At 47.2% G+C, this 18,297-nt stretch overlaps 1 protein-coding gene across 2 annotated transcripts in view; it reads left to right on the top strand.

Moving 5' to 3' along the window:
- The window catches only part of THOC2 (THO complex subunit 2), a 1,568,999-nt gene that overhangs the window by 1,342,653 nt on the left and 208,049 nt on the right, over positions 1 to 18,297 (top strand). For both annotated transcript variants that reach the window (XM_085608126.1, XM_085608125.1), the window contains exon 33: positions 6,984 to 7,019. In XM_085608126.1, coding sequence (XP_085464252.1) covers positions 6,984 to 7,019 — 36 coding nt within the window. The remainder of the gene's footprint in view (positions 1 to 6,983; positions 7,020 to 18,297) is intronic.

The raw sequence follows: 18,297 nt of genomic DNA, 5'->3' as shown, positions 1-18,297 counted from the left end.
CCTTATGGTGAACTGGTGAGGGTGAGACGAAATTGCAGCAAAGATACTGATTTTGAACAACACAAAAAGGGAACCATAACTAGATTCAGGAGCAGAGGCTATGACCATGAGACCCTAAGAAGGGCAGAGAAAAGAATTGAGGCAGTCAAAAGAATAGACACTTTGAAAGATCGATCAGTAAAAGAAAAAGATGAGGACAAGATACGTTTGGTTACAAACTTTAACAATTGGTCAGAGATCCTCAAAAAAAGCCTCAACAAACACTGGCATCTACTGAAGGCAGACAAAACCTTAGATGAGGTAATTAACAACAGACCAGATATCACCTACAGACGAGGCTTTACACTTAAAAATATCTTGAGCCCCAGCTACCCAATACCGAAACAAGTTGACAACTGGTTGTCACAACACTCTATTGGTTTTTATGGCTGCGGCCGTTGCATGGCATGCAAATGGGCGCTTCCAAGGATCACTGAATTTCAAGGACCGGGTGGGAAAACATTTAAAATCAGACACAATATCACATGTCTGACCAAAATTTGTGATCTATGCCATCAAATGTAAATGTGGGAAGAGATACATTGGGAGCACTATCAGACCTTTAAGAAACAGAATTGGGGAACATATACGAGCGGTAAAAAATGGTGACATGAGATACCCCATAGCGGCACACACATCTATCTGCTCAGAACAAACATTGAATAAAAGCTTTGAATTTTATGGCATTGACCATATACCAAAACACCCGAGGGGTGGGAACCGAGAATTAACACTGAGACGCAAGGAAGCATTATGGATTTTAAAATTGAGGAGCACAGAATGTGGCCTAAATATTGACCATGAGCTTCATTACTTTTTGGGAAGGTAATATGCAGGCCCTCTCATGTGAATTTCCCTGTGCTCCTTATGTAGACAAGAAGTTTCAGCTACCAGTATGAAATGATGACAGTAACAATGTGTATCGATGGGCGTAATGATCACAATCTGGTTCAATGTTAGATGAATTAATTATATAGATCACACTCGATCTGTGATACAATGTCTATGTCGTAAGGAATGTACAACCATTCGATTTACAACTCGTTTCACTTGTATGCAACAATTTACACCCTTGTTGTAAGACCTTAACTGATGGAGAGAATGGAGGAGACACAATTGATACTGGAATCTAAGTACAACGGCTCAAATATGAGCATTTACTCTATTCACATCACAGACTCGGAGACTTAAGTATTGCGCCAGGTTTCTGAACTACGGATACATAAAAGGACAATAAGCATGCTGTCCTTCATATACGGGAAATAACTTAGCAATGATATACAATATTTGAACGCATACTGGATTTGGAGGCGTTGTAATTTGTTTTAACGAGAATTAAGAACCACAGTGGTAATAGAAGTCAGGGCGTTCAAAAAGTTCCCTTTTAAATTCTAAAAGAGATGTGATTGTCTAGGCTTAATAAATATGATTTTTAATTGGGAAACTCTGGAATTTGGTGATCGCATACATCTCGTATTATTTTCACGAAGGTTTAACCATCTGGTCCGCTTGACTCGACGTAGTCTCATTTCTATTTCTATTGTCATGACGTAAGACGTTTTACGCGACCTGGAAGTATATTCACTAGGGCTCACTCGTCACTTCGGAGAAATCTGCATCCACGGACAGCTGCACTCGGCTCGCCGGAAAACGTTTAGATGGGAATTGATAAGACAACGTGAAACCGACTGGAAAGTTGGGTAAGAATATACTACTTTGAGGGTGTGTTCACCGATTATGTTAGGGATTGGAGACTTTAAGTTTATTTGGCGAATACTAAAAACAGAGACAACGTGATAGAACGTGGTAGAAAGTAAGAATCCAGGCGGGTTATTCCTTTGAATTGTAATAATAGAATACGCTGAATTATGTCGGGATCTGGTGACTGTAGACAACAGTTAAATATAGATAATTGTGAGCTGAACTATGACAGCTTTGATATTTAACTGTCATATAACAACACTAGATGATGAGATATACATAAGAATATATTTCTAGGCATCACTATTGACCGGCGCATTTACTCTTTACAGCTCAGCGCAAAACATACGCTTCACTGGCTAAGGAACCACGAATTTTGACTGTTCCAATCTTGGATTTGAACCCTATGTGGTCTGGAATTACAACCACATATTAAGTAGGTTTAATTTACGGATACACACCTAAGATAATATTATATAGTTTGCAAACTAGACTACTAACGCACTTGCGCTTTGATTGTGTTTCCCTACAATAGAGGTCCTATTGAATAGAAAATAGGTAACTATTCTTGACTTTTGTCCTCGCTATGAGTGGACTCACTATTATGGGCATGCTGTGTTGCCAAACACCTCTTCACCTTCACGAAAACCACAACTAGCACCCGAGTAACTGAATCTCTTACCAGGCGGGACCGGATCACGTTTTTTCGATATGCTGGTTGCCATCTACTTAGTCACTTTCACGTTAATCACGACCAGCACCATAGTGACCGAATCTATTACTAGGCGGGACCTGATCACGTCGTTTTCTGCACGCCCTTCCATTTCTCTCCATCTTCTTTTGGTCGCTAGCTCTATCGGATACCTACTATAAATTTGATCTCTTTTACTTTGGTACACTTCTTTCCAAATGTTCATCTGTATGTATCCATTTGTGCGTCTTTTCACTTCGGATTTTACAAGTGATTCCTGTTCTTGTAATTTTGTATAATGGTTCACTGCATGGGAAACCTCTTTGTAACAATTTAAGAGGTAATTTACAATGCCACCTTATATGAACCCTCTTTTAGAAGTTGATAATGCCATATGGTATGTATTGTCTCTTAATTTACACAGCCTTGAGGAAGTCGTGGGTTAATGCCCCTACACGACGAAACACGTGTTGGCTGTGACTAGGATGTCCCATTGAGAATAAAGAACAAGGAAGACTAAACCTTGCATAAGAAATTTATTGCTATTGTTGCTTCTGACTCACACGTCACAACTACTTTGAAATTTTGATTAATACGAGTGCTGGGGATTTGTTGAACTGATACCAGTATAAGACTTATTGTAACATGCACCCGGGGGTACCCCCTAAAAACCTACTAGTCCTCTAGTGTGCTGGTTGTCTGACGTTGTCCAGCCTGCCACCACAGACCAGTTTCTGTACCCCTGTAGGTGAGAGCCCGTGCTCTCAAAGGCCACCAACAGTGCCTGCCCTTGGAAAAAGGTGTTCACACCTCCTACAGCAGGATGGCTAGCAAATGAAGGCCAGAGGCTTCACAGCCTCTGCTGTGTTTGATATGCTTCCCTCCAGACCTGGGGAACTTCACCCTCTGCCGAGGGGCACATTTGGCTGCAGAGCTGGCGGCGGGCAATTAGATTTTCAGTAGACGTGCTGCACTTTCAAGCTAAGTGTTGCAGCAACAAATGATGGACGGAATGCTGAATGAATCAAACGTTCACCCCCAGTCAAGAAATCTGGGTTAAATCCATCATTCTTGTGCTCACTACCCCACCCCAGTTTGGACCCAACCATATGGAAATCAGTCTTGACACTGTTCCTCATGGGAACAGTCCAGTCCGAACTGCCAACTAATATATATATTTTGCTGGCAGAGATGTTTGGCCGTCCTGATTTGCTATATATATATATAAGACCGAATAACTGCAATAAAATACTGCAGCACGGCATCGTGGTCCGTCTCCGTTCATGGTATGAATGCCAAGGAGTGATGTATATATATTCTCAAACCAGGATGGCCAAACATATCTGCCAGCATTTTTCCTCCCTACAAAATAAATATATATATAATATATATAGAATGTCCGCACGTAACTAGACTCCGTATTGCTGGCATCCACCAAATGTGACATCACGGAGTCCATATCACCCCCTCGCCGACATCAGTTCCTTTTTTGCTGCGCTTGCAACACAGATCCGGAACGGTCAGGGGCCAGTTTTTCACGCCCATCCTGACATATTGTCAAGAGAACAGTGTGCTTTTACAAGCTACGTTGTCTGGGTTTAAAGTATGCGGAACTTGTGATAGACAAATGTTGATCACGGATCCGCATACTGTCTGTCTGTGGTGCCTTGGAGAACATCGCGGCTCCGAGGACTGCGGTTCCTGCAGTGTCTTCGATCAAAGGCATTGAAAGAGCGCCGTATGAAACTTCTGGCGCCGCGTTTTTCAAGCTAAGTGTTACTTAGCTTATGAGTTTTGTCTCGCGCTTAAGCGAAATGCGTTCTACACTATGGGGCTGATTCCGATTTCGACCGAGCCATTCCGATGGGTTCGGTCGGAAAGGAATCCGACTCGGATTTCCGGATGGCTGACGACAGCCTATGGTGCCCCTCTGTGGATCCCTGCACCCGGTGGCAGGCACCTTGGGGTGCCGGCCACAGGGTGCAGGGATGAACTGCACCCCTGCTTTTGACATTGCAAGCATGCATTCCGCTCGGAATGCATGCTCCCATTGTGAAGTATACGAGTGCGACCGAACCCTGCAGGGCCATAACCGACAACAGCAGGTCGGTCGGTTACGCCTCCTGACCGATGTCGGACGGACCCGAGTCCGTCCAACATCGAAATCGGCCCCTATGTGTAGGATTAGTTCTCTGTGGTACTTTTGAATTTGTACCCCATTGGGGCATATAATTTGCCCTTTAATGAGAGGCTTAGGTCCACAGACCTCCTAATAGGTCGTCTCATGTGTCTATTTTGTTTTTCTAGGGTATGTCTCTAGGTTGTCTTATCCCAAATTTCTTCGGACATTTTCACAGAAGGTATCTGATAGCCTACATTATTATTGAAGTGGCTTTGGCTTTTGTCTGGTACTTGCCTTCCGTTTACGTGATAGATGAAGTTCTCTAGGTCTGCTGGCTACAGAACATTATTAGCCAACTTTTATGACATCATATTACTTTACGTTATGGCTTATGGCCAGTCATATTGAGCATGTTCATGTTTTCTCACATTAGTGGTCGCTGAACTTCTGGTATTATATCATGCTATTATAGACATTCAGACAGTTATAGTATCTTAAGTGATTCTATTCCTTCTATTGGAATAGGTTATTTAGTATCTCGCCCTTTTTAGGATTGTCGTAACGCTGTGCATTATTGATAAACATTGTTTATTTGTTCTTGAAGAACTTTCCCTTTAATGCTGTACCATTTTTTTCTCTGCAAATAATTAATATGGATTGATACCTGAGGGTGAGAGGCATGGTCCTCGAGGTTTCAACCCTTGGTAAAAAACCTTTATTCCTGACTTCAGGATCTTTGTTGTGTTTTTTTACGGGCCAATTCCTTTTATTATGTATCTGCCTATAGTTGCTGGTAGGCAACTCTTCTCCTTATGCCCTGCCTCTAGGGGCTGTAAGTTGTGTCACACATTGTAAAGTGAGGTTTCTAGAGGGTTAGACAAATTAGTGTTCGAATTTCACAATGTTCGAATTCTTTTATCATGGCATCCCTTTTTAAGATTTTTGATTTTGGTCTTCTACCAGACTATCGGAAGGTGGTCTCAATTCATAAAGCAAGGTAGATTATTCCCATGGTGTACATGTCTTACGACTTTATTTGCCTATGATCCCTTCTCGGGGACTTCATATGGTTAGGTATATTTCTGCTCACCCTCATTATCATACATTTCCAGTCTATTCTCTTCTTATGTACTGAGTTAGAGTTTTCATTGTTACAGTTCACAGACCCTCCTCGGGGGGGGGGGGGGGGGGGGTGTATGGCTTTGGTATTTGATTCTAAAGTAAGGAATCTGTGGCTAAATGTCTCTATAAGATGAACAAGTTACTTACCTTTGGTAACGCATTATCTGGTAGTTACAGGATCTAGCCACAGATTCCTTAAATATCCTCCCCGCTCTGTGAACTGGGTCCTCTTTGGTCTCAATTGTTGTATCTTTATCATTTGTAAAAAAGGAGAATCCAGTGATGTGGGATGTAGGAATTCTATTAACTTTCAGGATTTTTATTATGATTTTCATATACTGAATTTTTGGTTAGGAATTCAATATTTATTGACAAATGAGTGTCTTTGGTTTAAGCACATTGTTCAATAGGCAGTTTCAGTCTATGGCTCCGCTTTTTGAGTGTGGAAAATAGTCGCGGACGAAACTGACATTGACGATGGGGTTATATGGAGTCCTTTGATGTCGCATTCGGTGGATGACGTGGATATGGAGAAGCATGACATTCTTTGCCGGCACGTGGATGTACTATGGAAAAAAGTTTCCGGATCCAGTTTCGCGCCTGGGGAGGTTTCTAAAGTAATATGTTGCTAGGTCCTGTCTCTGCCAGATAATGCATTACCGAAGATAAATTACTTGTTTGTGTGTGTTTGTGCGTGTGTGTTTGTGTGTGTGTATATATATATATATATAATTGTTTTTGTTTTGATAAATTGAGCGTGGCGGACCAGCTAGGGCTGTGTTTTGACCAGACCTAAAAGTTATTGAGGTGCTATCCTTCATTATTTGATGCTCAGTATGTGAGAATGACAGAAGTAGTATTTTAGATATTTGGAGCAATCTGGCATAAACATTGGATGTGCTTGTAGACATCAACAACACATTTCTTCTCTGCCGAATTAGACTGTGATGACTTCTGCATCGAATGAGTTAAATACAATATTAGATAGCCTACTGGTAGATGTGTTATGCACACCTTTCTTTTTATTCACATATACACATATTCATATACATGTCAATAAACATGTATTTCTCAGTGAGCTGCAAATAGTCATTTCGTTTTAAGTATAAACAAAATTACTATGTCAGTGACCTAATGTTGGTCACTTTTCTGTGCTTTTTTTACTTTTCTGTTTTAACGAGCTCTAAGATTTATTCCCAGGAATAGCCGTTTTGTTTCAAGGTTACAACCATGCCTCTCCCACCTGCTTCTTCTTTCTGAGAACTGCAGTATTCCGGCTTATGTATCATCTCCATTCATTTTCTGCAGGACAACCTCAACGAACTCAAGGACTCTTCGATAAAGGTTTGAGTCTTTTAAATATTTACGAAATGAAACTTGACCACTGTTTTAAAAGGCCACTCTTGAAGCCCATGCAACATAATTTCATGTTCTCCACTTTCCAAAGTTATTGTAGTACTGTTTATAAAATTGGTCATCTATGAAAATTGTTTTATATAATTGTCACCTCCACCAGTTTATATAGTTGCATTAGATAGCATCAGAAACCTGTCAGTGTGTTGTTCCTTGTTCTTACACCTAAATATGTTGGTGTGTTTAATCACATCTTCGTCTGAAATATTCTAAAAATATACCAGCTTACCCTGCCAGTGCAGGGATTTTTCAGCCTGTGAATGTTTGTTTATATATCGTTATCAACAAATCTCTAAATAATGCTTTCATTCAAGTATCAAAAGTCACTAAAGCTACAAGTATAACCTCCAGTTCAGTCATTTTAATTACCTTATTACCACAGTTTCTAAATGTTAGTAATCTGTGGTGGCATGAAAAAAATCTCCTTTTGGAGCATCTAATACTCCAGCTAATAAAATCTGCTTGATGCCCCCATGAGAAAGTGGTGAAAGTTTCCAATTATGATGGGATACTTGCCTTTTTGCATGAGTAGGAATTGATAATATTTATGATGACTACTTCTGACTGTCGATTCCTCGCCTTTTGAATTCCCCAAGGTGCCAAACTGAAACCACATAATTTTTCCAGCAATTGCTCCTCCTTTTTTTTGTTGAAACATTTTTTATTGTTTTCATAGCAACAGCACAGTACAAACCCGCTTCCTCCACGGCCAAAGAATGTTTAGTACACATAAAGTTACCAGCCAACAACCGGGAGAATGAGCTTCTGGCCCATACCGGCCCTCCCCCCTCCCTCCCCACCCCATGTCAGTGTGCCTCCTGTCTTTCACCTCGCTCCCGATGTGCCCCCTCCCTGCCATAAATCAGACATGGGTACTCGCCCTCCACTAGAGATCCGTGACTTTCCCTTACGCTTAGCCACAGCCTCGTTGCCAGCGATCACTACTACTCCCCTTCTACTCCCCATTCACCACCTCCTCCTGCCCGCCAGATGTGTCCCCCTCTACCCCGTTGTCAGCCATCAGCCCCTGAAGTTCAACCACCAGCGCCTCCCACGCCCGGGCCGTCGCCAACGCCTTTTCGTCATCCCGCCGAAGTGCTAATTGCAACCGGAGCGCACCCTCAGCCCCCGCCCAACGCACAAAGGCCGCCCTCCATCGCAAGAAGCTAGGCCCCGTCCTGGACTTCCAGTGCATAGTCAGTTCCCTCTTGGCCATTATCAATCCTAAGTCGTAAAACTTGCTAGTGACCTTCGTCCGGCGGGTGTGCGGGAACCAAAGCAGCAAACAGGCCCCCAGGTCCGGGTCAATAACTCGGTCCGTCACCTGATTTAGGCAATCCATGACCTCTGCCCAATAATCACCCAGCTGGACGCAGGACCAAAACATGTGACGAAAATCAGCGCCCTCTCTTCCGCACCGCGGGCACTGTGAGTGCGCCCCCCCAAAAAATTGCAATATTTTAACCGGTGTCAAATACGCCCTGTGCAACGTGAAAAATTGCACCAACTGGAACCGGGCATTGCGCGTTCCCTTCCAGGCCCGCCGCACCAGCGTGGACCAGGTAGTCTCGGGGATCGGTTTCTCAAGGTCCAACTCCCACTTGCCACTCAAGGTGGCAAGGCGCGGCAAGCCTTCCGTCGACAGCCTGCGGTATAGGCAAGTAATGGCCTTGGACGTCCCCGCCGCCATCACTACATATTGGCAACCCGCAGCGACCGGTGGCTCCGAGAGCCCCGCATTCCAGTGCCGCTGAAGGCTCGCTACCAGGGCCGCGTGAAGTAAGAAGTCCCCACGTGGGAGCCCATAGGAAGCAATTGCTCCTCCTTATCACCATCTGAGTTGATGGCAGCGTTGACCTGCCACCGAAGTGGCAGTGCAGAGCCTTATATTGTTGTCACCCCCATACGGATGTTTAAATTGCATATATATATATAGCACATATTACCCATGTTGGTTCCTTTGTTTCCTGCGGTCTTCGTCACAGATCCAGATTTTTGTTCCTGATCATTGTTGGTTCTTCCACCCCAAAAATATTTTTTCAGTGATAGTGTGCTAGGTTTGTCTCCTAAGACTACAGGCTTCATACCACACCACAGCTGCCGGTAATGGAACTGCATTATTCCAGTCTTTTGTTTCTCAGATCAAAGCATGCCTTTGTCCCCATAAAGATGTTGTGACCCCTAGTCGGACTTCTGCCAGGTTGACATTTCCTGTTGCTGACTTGACCCTATTAGGCCTCCTCCCAGCCCCTCACAACTGCAGGGGTGGGCTTCCACTCACTTTATGAAAGTAACACCAGTTCCTGCTGGGCTGGTGACTGTTCTGGATCTGACCCTAACACAGGTATCAAATCTTTAGTCGTCTGACCTCATTCAGCCGGAGACGCATAGTAAGCACAGCACCCCATTTGAGGAGAGACCCATGGCAAGCACAGACTATTGGGACTTAGCTTTTGGGGCTAGGATAATTTTCATACATTGTCTTGGGTTCCTTCCTTCTGTGGGTCTGCAAAACTGGTCCAAATACAACCTCATCAGCACATGAATCTCGGTGGTAGCAACGGTGAGCAATGCCTGGCTTCTAAAGGGGGTACCAAGTGTTTGTAATTGGTAAAGAATTGTAGTTTAATGCACCAGTTAAAACTTGATAATTAACATGTTACAGATTAAAAAAACTGTACTTGCGTTGGTCTATTGCACCTTGGATCCATGAACCCCTCTTTCCTGCTCACAGGTGTGCCTCCCTTTTGGTACTCTGTCCCCGGCCCCCTCCTTTCTGAATTTGAGCTCATGGGCCGATATCAAGGGTCCACTACAGATTACCCCTCTTTTAATAATTTGTGCTGTCAGTTCAACAAACAATCCTCTTAAAGTTCTAGTCACAGTAGATTCCTTGGTGGAGACTTCAGCACACGTCTTGCTTGCTCCCTTTTCTGGGAGAAGACCTGTTTGTTCGAGGATCTCTCCATGTTTGGACAGAGCTATGGCTGGTAGCAGTTGATGCTGCCGCCTAGATACTTGACAGGCAAGCGGAGCTCCGGCGATGGTGCATGTTCCAGTGATCGTATGGAAAGTCTCCTTGCTCTACAGAGCACATAGCTCTCTCTGTATTCCTGTTCTGGCAACCTCCCACACCACTGGTAATCAAACTGCTTTCCTTGGACAGTAACTGCTCCGCCTGTAGGGTTGGCAGGCTGCTTTGGTCTCTGCAGGATTGTTGGCTTCTAGGTGCTTCAGCGCAGAAAAAGAGCTTCTTAAATCCAGGCAAGACTTTAGGTGATGTCCCGTCACCTCTAAAAAACTGGCTGTCCAGTAGGCTTCAGCTCTGGTTACAGAGCAGTTCTTCCTCTGAGTATTCAGCAGAGCAATCCTTCCTTGGTCAAAGAAAAGCTTAACCTGGAACAAGTGGGTTAGGGGCTTCCACTTTTATACACTTTTGTACAGGCACAGCTGATCTGGGATACAGATTCTCTTTTTGCACTTTAATCAGTTTGCGTATGTTTTTTCTTTTAATTATCCTCTCCTGGCACTTTGTGTAGAATGATGCTACTCACAGCAAGGGTAGTCTGTAGCACCCATAACTGAGATACAAAGAGGTGTGTAATGTCTGCACCTGACTGCCAACATTCACGCTTAACAGTGTTGAGGAAAAGACAAAAGGCTGGCTTCAGCCTTTCACCTTAACACTTACCCCAGTCCCCCTTCACCTCCACTACCTACCAAATGGCAGTGCTACTAGAAGACAGATCAGCAGCTTCTAGCAGCAAAAACCCTAATTTAATATCTAAAAGAGCCTTGTGTGCTCTATCTACACTTTCTTTTGTGAGTCTTCTCCATCTAACATTAGGAAAATCAGCTATACCCTTCCACCGTCTAGGAAACAACTTCACCTCTATTTTGTGCACTGGAACAGGCCAGGGATTTCCAAATTTAACCATGCTGCTTGCATGTTGATCAAACATTCACACTCTCTGAGATATGCAAGCAAGAGCTCGCCTACCCTCCCTGTAGATTTTTGAAATTCTTTTGTGCAAACAGTTTACAGCAGGCAGGATACAGCCAGTTACATTTTGCAGGCCGGGCTGGGTGCCACAGATTGCAAGTGGTTGTAAGAAACGGGCTCTGAATATACTGTCCCCATATAGGTACAGGGTGTACAGAGTCCACAGTCCCCAGAGGTTTGGCAGCGGTTAAAGTTAGATATAACCTTACTCTCTAAAGTGGTAGCTTGGTCGAGCAGTAAGGCTGTCCCCAAATAGGTACAGGGTGTACAGAGTCCACAGTCCCCAGAGGTTTGGCAGAGGTTAAAGTTAGGTATAACCTTACTCTCTAAAGTGGTAGCTTGGTCGAGCAGTAAGGCAGTACCAGAGGACAGTGTAAAGCATTTGTTGTACACACTCAGTCACCAAATGGTCTCACACACTCAAGAACTGAACTCTAGGCCAATGGTTTGTATATAAAAATATATAGTTTTATTTTAGAACCACAAGTAGGTATCAAAATATACTTTCTCAGAATGAGATGCTTTAGTTAAATACTTTCAATAGGCAATAGACTTTTGAATACAGTAGTTACAGTTGTTGCAATAGGCAACACAATCCAAACACAATTATAAGCGAGACCTATTGGCTATGCCAATGCTAGTTTCAGAGGCAGGGTGCAGCTGTGTGCCAAGCAGAAAGTAGAGTGTGTTTTTGTTATGGAATTGCTTTCTTAAACAAAACAAAGTGGCGAACAGGATCTCTTTAAAAACAAAAAAGCCATACACTTTCCTTTAGCATATGTATGGGGGGGAGTATTACCTCAAACACAATGAATAGGGTGCCGGCTTTTCCTCCTGCAGTTGGTGCACGTTCCCTGGCCAGTTACTGTAGCGGAAGCGAACACATTTATTTTTCCCGCATCTAGCCGCATCTAGCCCTTCGTATTTAGGTTTCCAACGGTTGCACCGTATACTTTTGGGGGCGCTAGGTCTTCACCGGCGTCTCCGGCTCCACTGGGCCCACTTGGATCCAGGCCTGGATCCGTATCGGCGCCGGTTGACATTATTACGCCTACACCTGCGCCTTTTCCTCCGGCACCACTTCCGCACTCGATGCTGGTCGGCCCCCCGGCCGGCGTGGACCCGGAGCCAGACCGGCATCGCCTGATGCCGGATCTGGCGCCGAGAGGGGTTTTTATGCCCCTGTTCACTCCTGGCACCCCTTTGGAACCAGAATGGCACCCAGATACTGAGGAGGAGGACTGGGAGAGGTCAGGAGACCGTCTAGCTGACCAGGAGAGTGAGCAGGGTTGGAGAGAGGAACTGGGGGATGCCAGTGGTTTGGACACTTCGCCTGACCATGGCATGTTGTCTCCTCCTACCTTGGCTGCGGAGGAGGGAGCGTCGTACGCAGTGGTGTTGCGTAGGGGGGCCGAGGCTCTTAACCTTGAGCTTCCTACGGTGGCAGTCAGGACTAACCTCCTGACAGAGGTGTTTCAACCGGCTGCAAGCTCTTCGGAGCCCTTGCTACCGTTTAATAAGGCCCTCTCCGACATCCTTTTGGGCACATGATCCAGGCCCAACACGGGCCTGGATCATGTCTGCATGTCTCTTGGATCATTATTCCCACTCAGTGTGGGATACAATGACGCAAGTGCTGCCTCCGTGTCCGGAGGCGGCCCGGGCAGTGCTCTCCCAGGCTGTCGCCACCAGGAGGGATGCAGCAAAGTTTGCGATACGTTGTGGGCTGGATACTGCCGCTTTTCTGGGCAGGACCTTTTCAACGTCGGTAGCGCTTCGTCGCTACGCCTGGATGAGGTCGACTGCTTTTTCAGGAGATGTCCAGAACACTTTGATGGACATGCCCTTTGATGGCTGTCGCCTTTTTGGCGACAAAGCAGACAACCCCCTAGAACACTTCAAGGACTCACTGGCTACGGCCAAGTCCTTGGGCCTCTCCACCCACCTGGCACAGTCTGCTTTTCGCCCCTTTCGTGGCTACGGAAGGGGTGCCCCACCACGTCCCACCCAGAGCCACAAGCTGCAGCAAGTTACCCAACCTTCGCACGGCCGGGGACGTGGGAACCAACGCCGTGGTTCAGGGGGCTAGCGGGCAGCAGGATTCGCCATCACCTCCCCCACTGGCGCGCCATCACGTCGGACAGGTGGGTTTTGCAAATAGTGCGAAGGGGCTAATCCCTCCCCTTCGAGACTACCCCTCCAGCCATGCCACCGCGATACCACCACATGTCGGGGGATCACCTGGCCCTTATCCAGCAGGCCGTTTCTGCTCTCCTGCCCAAGGGAGCCATCAAGCTCGTTCCTGTCCCAGAAGTAGGTTGTGGTTGTTACACTCACTACTTTCTGGTTCCCAAGAAGGACCAGGGCCTGCGTCCTATCTTAGATGTCAGGAACGTCAACTGCTTCCTCCGGAAGGAGAAGTTAAAGATGTTGACGCTGGCTCAGGTCTTATCTGCGTTGACCCAGAAGACTGGATGGTAGGGTTGGACTTGCAAGAAGCTTATTTTCACATCCCCGTTCTGCCGTCCCACCAGCATTACCTACGGTTCACGGTAGGCCACGAGCATTTTCAATTTACCGTGCTCCTCCTTGGCCTTACCAGTGCCCCTCGGGTGTTCACGAAAGTGATGGTGGTGGTCGCAGCTCATCTGCGCAGATCAGGGGTGTCAGTCTTCCCCTGTCTTGACAACTGACTGTTGAAGGCAGGCTCGCCCCAGTCAGTCATCTCCCACCTCCAGACGACGGACGACCTCCTGCATTCGCTGGGGTTCTCCATCAATGTGCCAAAGTCACACCTGACTCCCTCTCAGAAGCTCTTTTTCATCAGAGCGGTTCTGGACACGACGCAGTTTTGTTCTATCCTCCCGAACAGCTAGTCTGGGATATTCGGGCTATGATTCCGATCTTTCAGCCTCTATCTCGGGTTTTGGTCAGAATGACTGAGGCTGCTGGGCCTCATGGCTTCCTGCATCCTGTTGGTCGATCATGCGAGGTGGCATATGCGGGCTCTTCAGTGGAACCTGAAGAATCCAGTGGGTGCAGCATCAGGGGAACCTGTCCGATTGCGTCCAGATCTCAGAGGGCACTGCTCAACAACTGCAGTGGTGGCTCACGAACCAGGATTGGGTCAATGGCAGATCCTTCTCCCTTCCCCAACCAGAACACACAGTGGTGACAGACACATCCCTTTTGGGATGGGGCGGCGTCATGGGAGAGGCGGAGATCAGAGTCCTCTGCTCTCCGTCGGAGTCCGGGCTTCACATCAATCTTCTGGAGCTCCGGGCGATTCGTCTTGCACTGAAAGCATTCCTTCCCTCTGTCCGGGGAAGAGTAGTGCAGGTGGTCACAGACAACACCACCGCCATGTGGTACTGCAACAAACAGGGCGCGGTAGGGTTGTGGACCCTATGTCAGGAAGCCCTTCGCCTCTGAACATGGCTGAAACATCAGGGCATATCTCTGGTGGTTCAACACTTGGCAGGTTCCCTGAAAGCCAGGGTAAACGAACTCAGACGCATGTGCATGATGGATCACGAATGGCGTCTTTACTCGGAGGTGGTGCAAGGTCTCTTTTGACAGTGGGGAGAGCCTTGTTTAGATCTATTCGTCACCGAAGAGAATGTGCAATGTCGGCAATTCTGCGCGTTGGAATTTCCTAGGCAGCACTCGCTAGGCGACGCTTTTCGTCTTTCTGCCTATACCACTTCAGCCCAGAGTGCTGAAGAAGATCAGACGCAACCGGGTCCAAGTCATTCTTGTGGCTCCGGATTGGGCAAGAAGAGTCTGGTATTTCAAGCTACTCAACATGGCCATTGATCCTCCGATCAGACTGCCTCTTCAGGAGGATCTTCTGATGCAGCAGCAGGGGACGGTCCTCCACCTGAACCTGTCCAGTCTCCACCTCCTTGCGTGGAGCTTGAGCGGCAGCAGTTAACGTCTTTCGACCTGCCTCCCGAAGTCTGTCAAGTTATCTTGGCAGCCAGGCCTCCCTCTACTAAGACAGTATACGCTTGCTAGTGGAACAAGTTTGTGGCATGGTGCACAAAAAAGACTTTGGATCCCCTTTCTGCCCCTCTTTCTGAAGTTGTCATGTTCCTTCTTTCTATAGCCCAGCAGGGCTCTGCTCTGGGCACTATCAAGCGCTATCTTTCAGCCATCTCTGCCTTCTTCCGGCTGCCAGATCAACCTTCTCTTTTCAAGTTCCCGGTAGTTAACCGTTTCTTGAAAGGCTTAATGCCTCTCTTTCCTCCAATCCCCTTCGTTATGCCTCAGTGGGACTTGAATCTTGTTCTTACCTATTTAATGTGCGCTCCCTTTGAGCCGCTTCATAACGGTCCCTTACGACTCTTGACTCTTAAGACTGCTTTCCTGGTAGCCATCACTTCTGCTAGAAGGGTGAGTGAGCTCCAGGCACTTTCTTCAAAACCTTTTTTCCTGTCTGTCCATTCGGACAAGGTGGTTCTAAGGTCCATCCTTCCTTCCTAATGGGGTCACTGCCTTCCACATGGGGCAGACCATTACTTTTCCCACCTTGTTTCCGCATCCTTCGAAGGAGGAAAAGAGGCTCCACCGTCTGGACCCAAAACATGCGCTCTCCTTCTATCTGGATCGCACAAAGCAGTTCCGGGTGGATGACCAACTTTTTGTTGGCTATGTGGGCGCAAAGAAAGGTCGGGCCGTACACAAAAGCACCATTTCTCGATGGGTCGTTTTTTGTATTAAGGCATGTTACTCTCTGGCTAAAAAGGAGTCTCCTGTGGGGCTATGCACCCATTCCACCAGGGCGATGGCAGCCACTACTGCCTTGGGAAGAGGAGTTCCTCTACATGAGATCTGTCAGGTGGCCACGTGGGCATCGCTGCACACGTTTACAAAACACTACTGCCTGGACAGCCAAGTCAGGAGAGACGGCTTCTTTGGCTGTTCTGTTCTCCAGGACCTTCTGGTATGATCTTGGTTCGCAGACCCACCACCAGGGTTGGTATTGCTGGGGTATCTATTCTAAGGTAAGGAATCTATAACTGACATGTTTCTTTCAGTTGAACAAGTTACTTACCTTCGATAACGATATATCTGTAAGAAACATTAGTGAATTATAGATACCTTACTGCCCCACCCATCCTCCCCGTTCTGCAAACTGATTTTTAAGGTTAAGGACATCCTTTCAGGGCCCTAGTTTTGTGCACCAGTGGTCAGTGTCTTGCATTGCTCTGCGTTTCTGGAGTGGAAAGTCGTGTACAGAACTGACGTGAGCGAGGGCGGCGTCTAAGTAGCTGCCGCAGCGTCATCCCGGCGACCACGATGCCGACGACTGACGTGGAGCTGACCGATGCCACCTTCCGCCGCGCAGAAGTACTGCTGACGAAAAAACTTTCCGGATCCAGTCTGACGCCCGGAGGTAATTCTAAGGTAAGGAATCTATAACTAACTAATGTTCCTTACAGATATATTGTTACTGAAGGTAAGTAACTTGTTTAAAGCTCAACATGCAAAGGAAGGACAGGGCAAAATATCCTGCACTAGTCAAAGTACCTTATCCAATTCTTTTTTCAGAACCGGGCGACCTCATAGAAGCACGGGAGATGCATTTCCCACAGTCCTGTTTAATAGAGGACTGCACGTGTCAATCAGGTCCTTTTAAATTTTGGAACAACTTATGGTTTACACAATTGGTTGAACCAAATGACAATAACCTGATTGCATTTTAAAATATTACATCTCGAGAATTTGTTTACGACAGCAAGCCCTGAAGAAGTCTGCATGAGGATCAAACGCGTTGGCGATCATAAATTTTATGAATTTGTATACAAATAAAGAATAAAGGAACTTTTGCATCTACAATCAAATTCTGCCAGCACTTTTCTTTGATTGCGAAGACCCTGATGGACTGCGTTTTGTTATATTGTGAATAAGGTTTATTAATAAATTATCACTCACATGTCACTTATTTGAGTGCTGGGCCAACCTCTGCTTATCGTAAGTAACTTGTTCTTTAAGTTGAGCTAGGGAGAGCATGCGCCGTCCGTCGGAGCCGCAGGAGTCTCATCCGACCCCATACCCTCCGGTCCCTGGGCCTAATGCGACTTTGGGCGAGATTCGGGACTCCCTCGTGGCCATGAGGAGTCTCGTTCTAACGTGCCCGCATGCCCGACTGGGAGGCCTAGCGAGCCGGCGGCTTCGGCCTCGGCGCAGTCGTCAACTTCGGTCCCAACGCCGCAGGCTCCCGTGGGATCCAGACCTGGATCCCGGTCGACGTTGGTTGACCGTACGACCCCTCCGCCGGCACCGACCCCTGTGTTACCGCCCCGGCGCCGTCTTCGGACGACATCTCCCCCAGTTTTATCCCTGGTCCGGCGTCGGAGCGGTACCGCCCAGCGCCGTCTCCGGCGCGATGGATGAGCATTTCATCTACCGCCCGGCTCCGTCCTTTCTACCTGTCTACCAGGAGACGGATGACTGGGAGGGGTCTGAGGACCCTCTGGCACAGCAGTGCCAGTTTAGTCAGGACTGGGCAGACAAGCTGGGGATGCCAGTGGTCTCAACACTTTGCCTGACACTGACTTCATCTCTCCTCCCTCCGTGGCTATGGAGGAGGGTGCAACCTATTCTGTGGTGCTGCGCAGGGCTGCCGAAGCCCTTCACCTGGAGCTCCCTGCAGCGGCCGTGAGGACTAACCTCCTCACTGAGTTGCTTCAACCGCCAGTAAGCTCTTCGGAGCCTCTACTGCAGTTCAATGAGGCACTCACTGACATTCTGATGGGCACCTGGTCCAAGCCCTCCTCAGTCACTCCTGTGGACCGAAACGTGGCCCGGCGCCACTGCCCTGCTCCAGGCGACCCCAGCTTTCTGTCAGTGCACCCCACCCCTGAGAGTCTGGTTATCCAAACCTCTATGTCCCAGACCGCCTTCCCGTCCGCTCCTCCGGATTGGGAATCCAAAAGGTTGAAACAGTTTGGGAAGAAACTATTTTCCTCCCTCAGTTTGGGGTTGCGGTCCATTAATACCGCGTGCCTTTTGGACCGTTACACCCATTCCTTGTGGGATACGGTGGCGGACGTGCTGCCCCAGTGTCCGGAGGAGGCCCGGACACGGTTCGCCCAGGCTCTTGCTGAGGGGTGGGATGCAGCACGGTAATCCATTCGATGTGGGCTTGACACCACAGACTCGCTAGGTAGGGCGATTGCGACGACGGTGGCGATTCGTCGC

Source organism: Triturus cristatus, chromosome 5_2 (genome assembly GCF_964204655.1).
Source record: "Triturus cristatus chromosome 5_2, aTriCri1.1, whole genome shotgun sequence".
Classification (NCBI taxonomy): domain Eukaryota; kingdom Metazoa; phylum Chordata; class Amphibia; order Caudata; family Salamandridae; genus Triturus; species Triturus cristatus.
The sequence above is the reverse complement of the archived record's forward strand: the minus strand, read 5'-3'. Positions and strand labels throughout refer to the sequence as shown.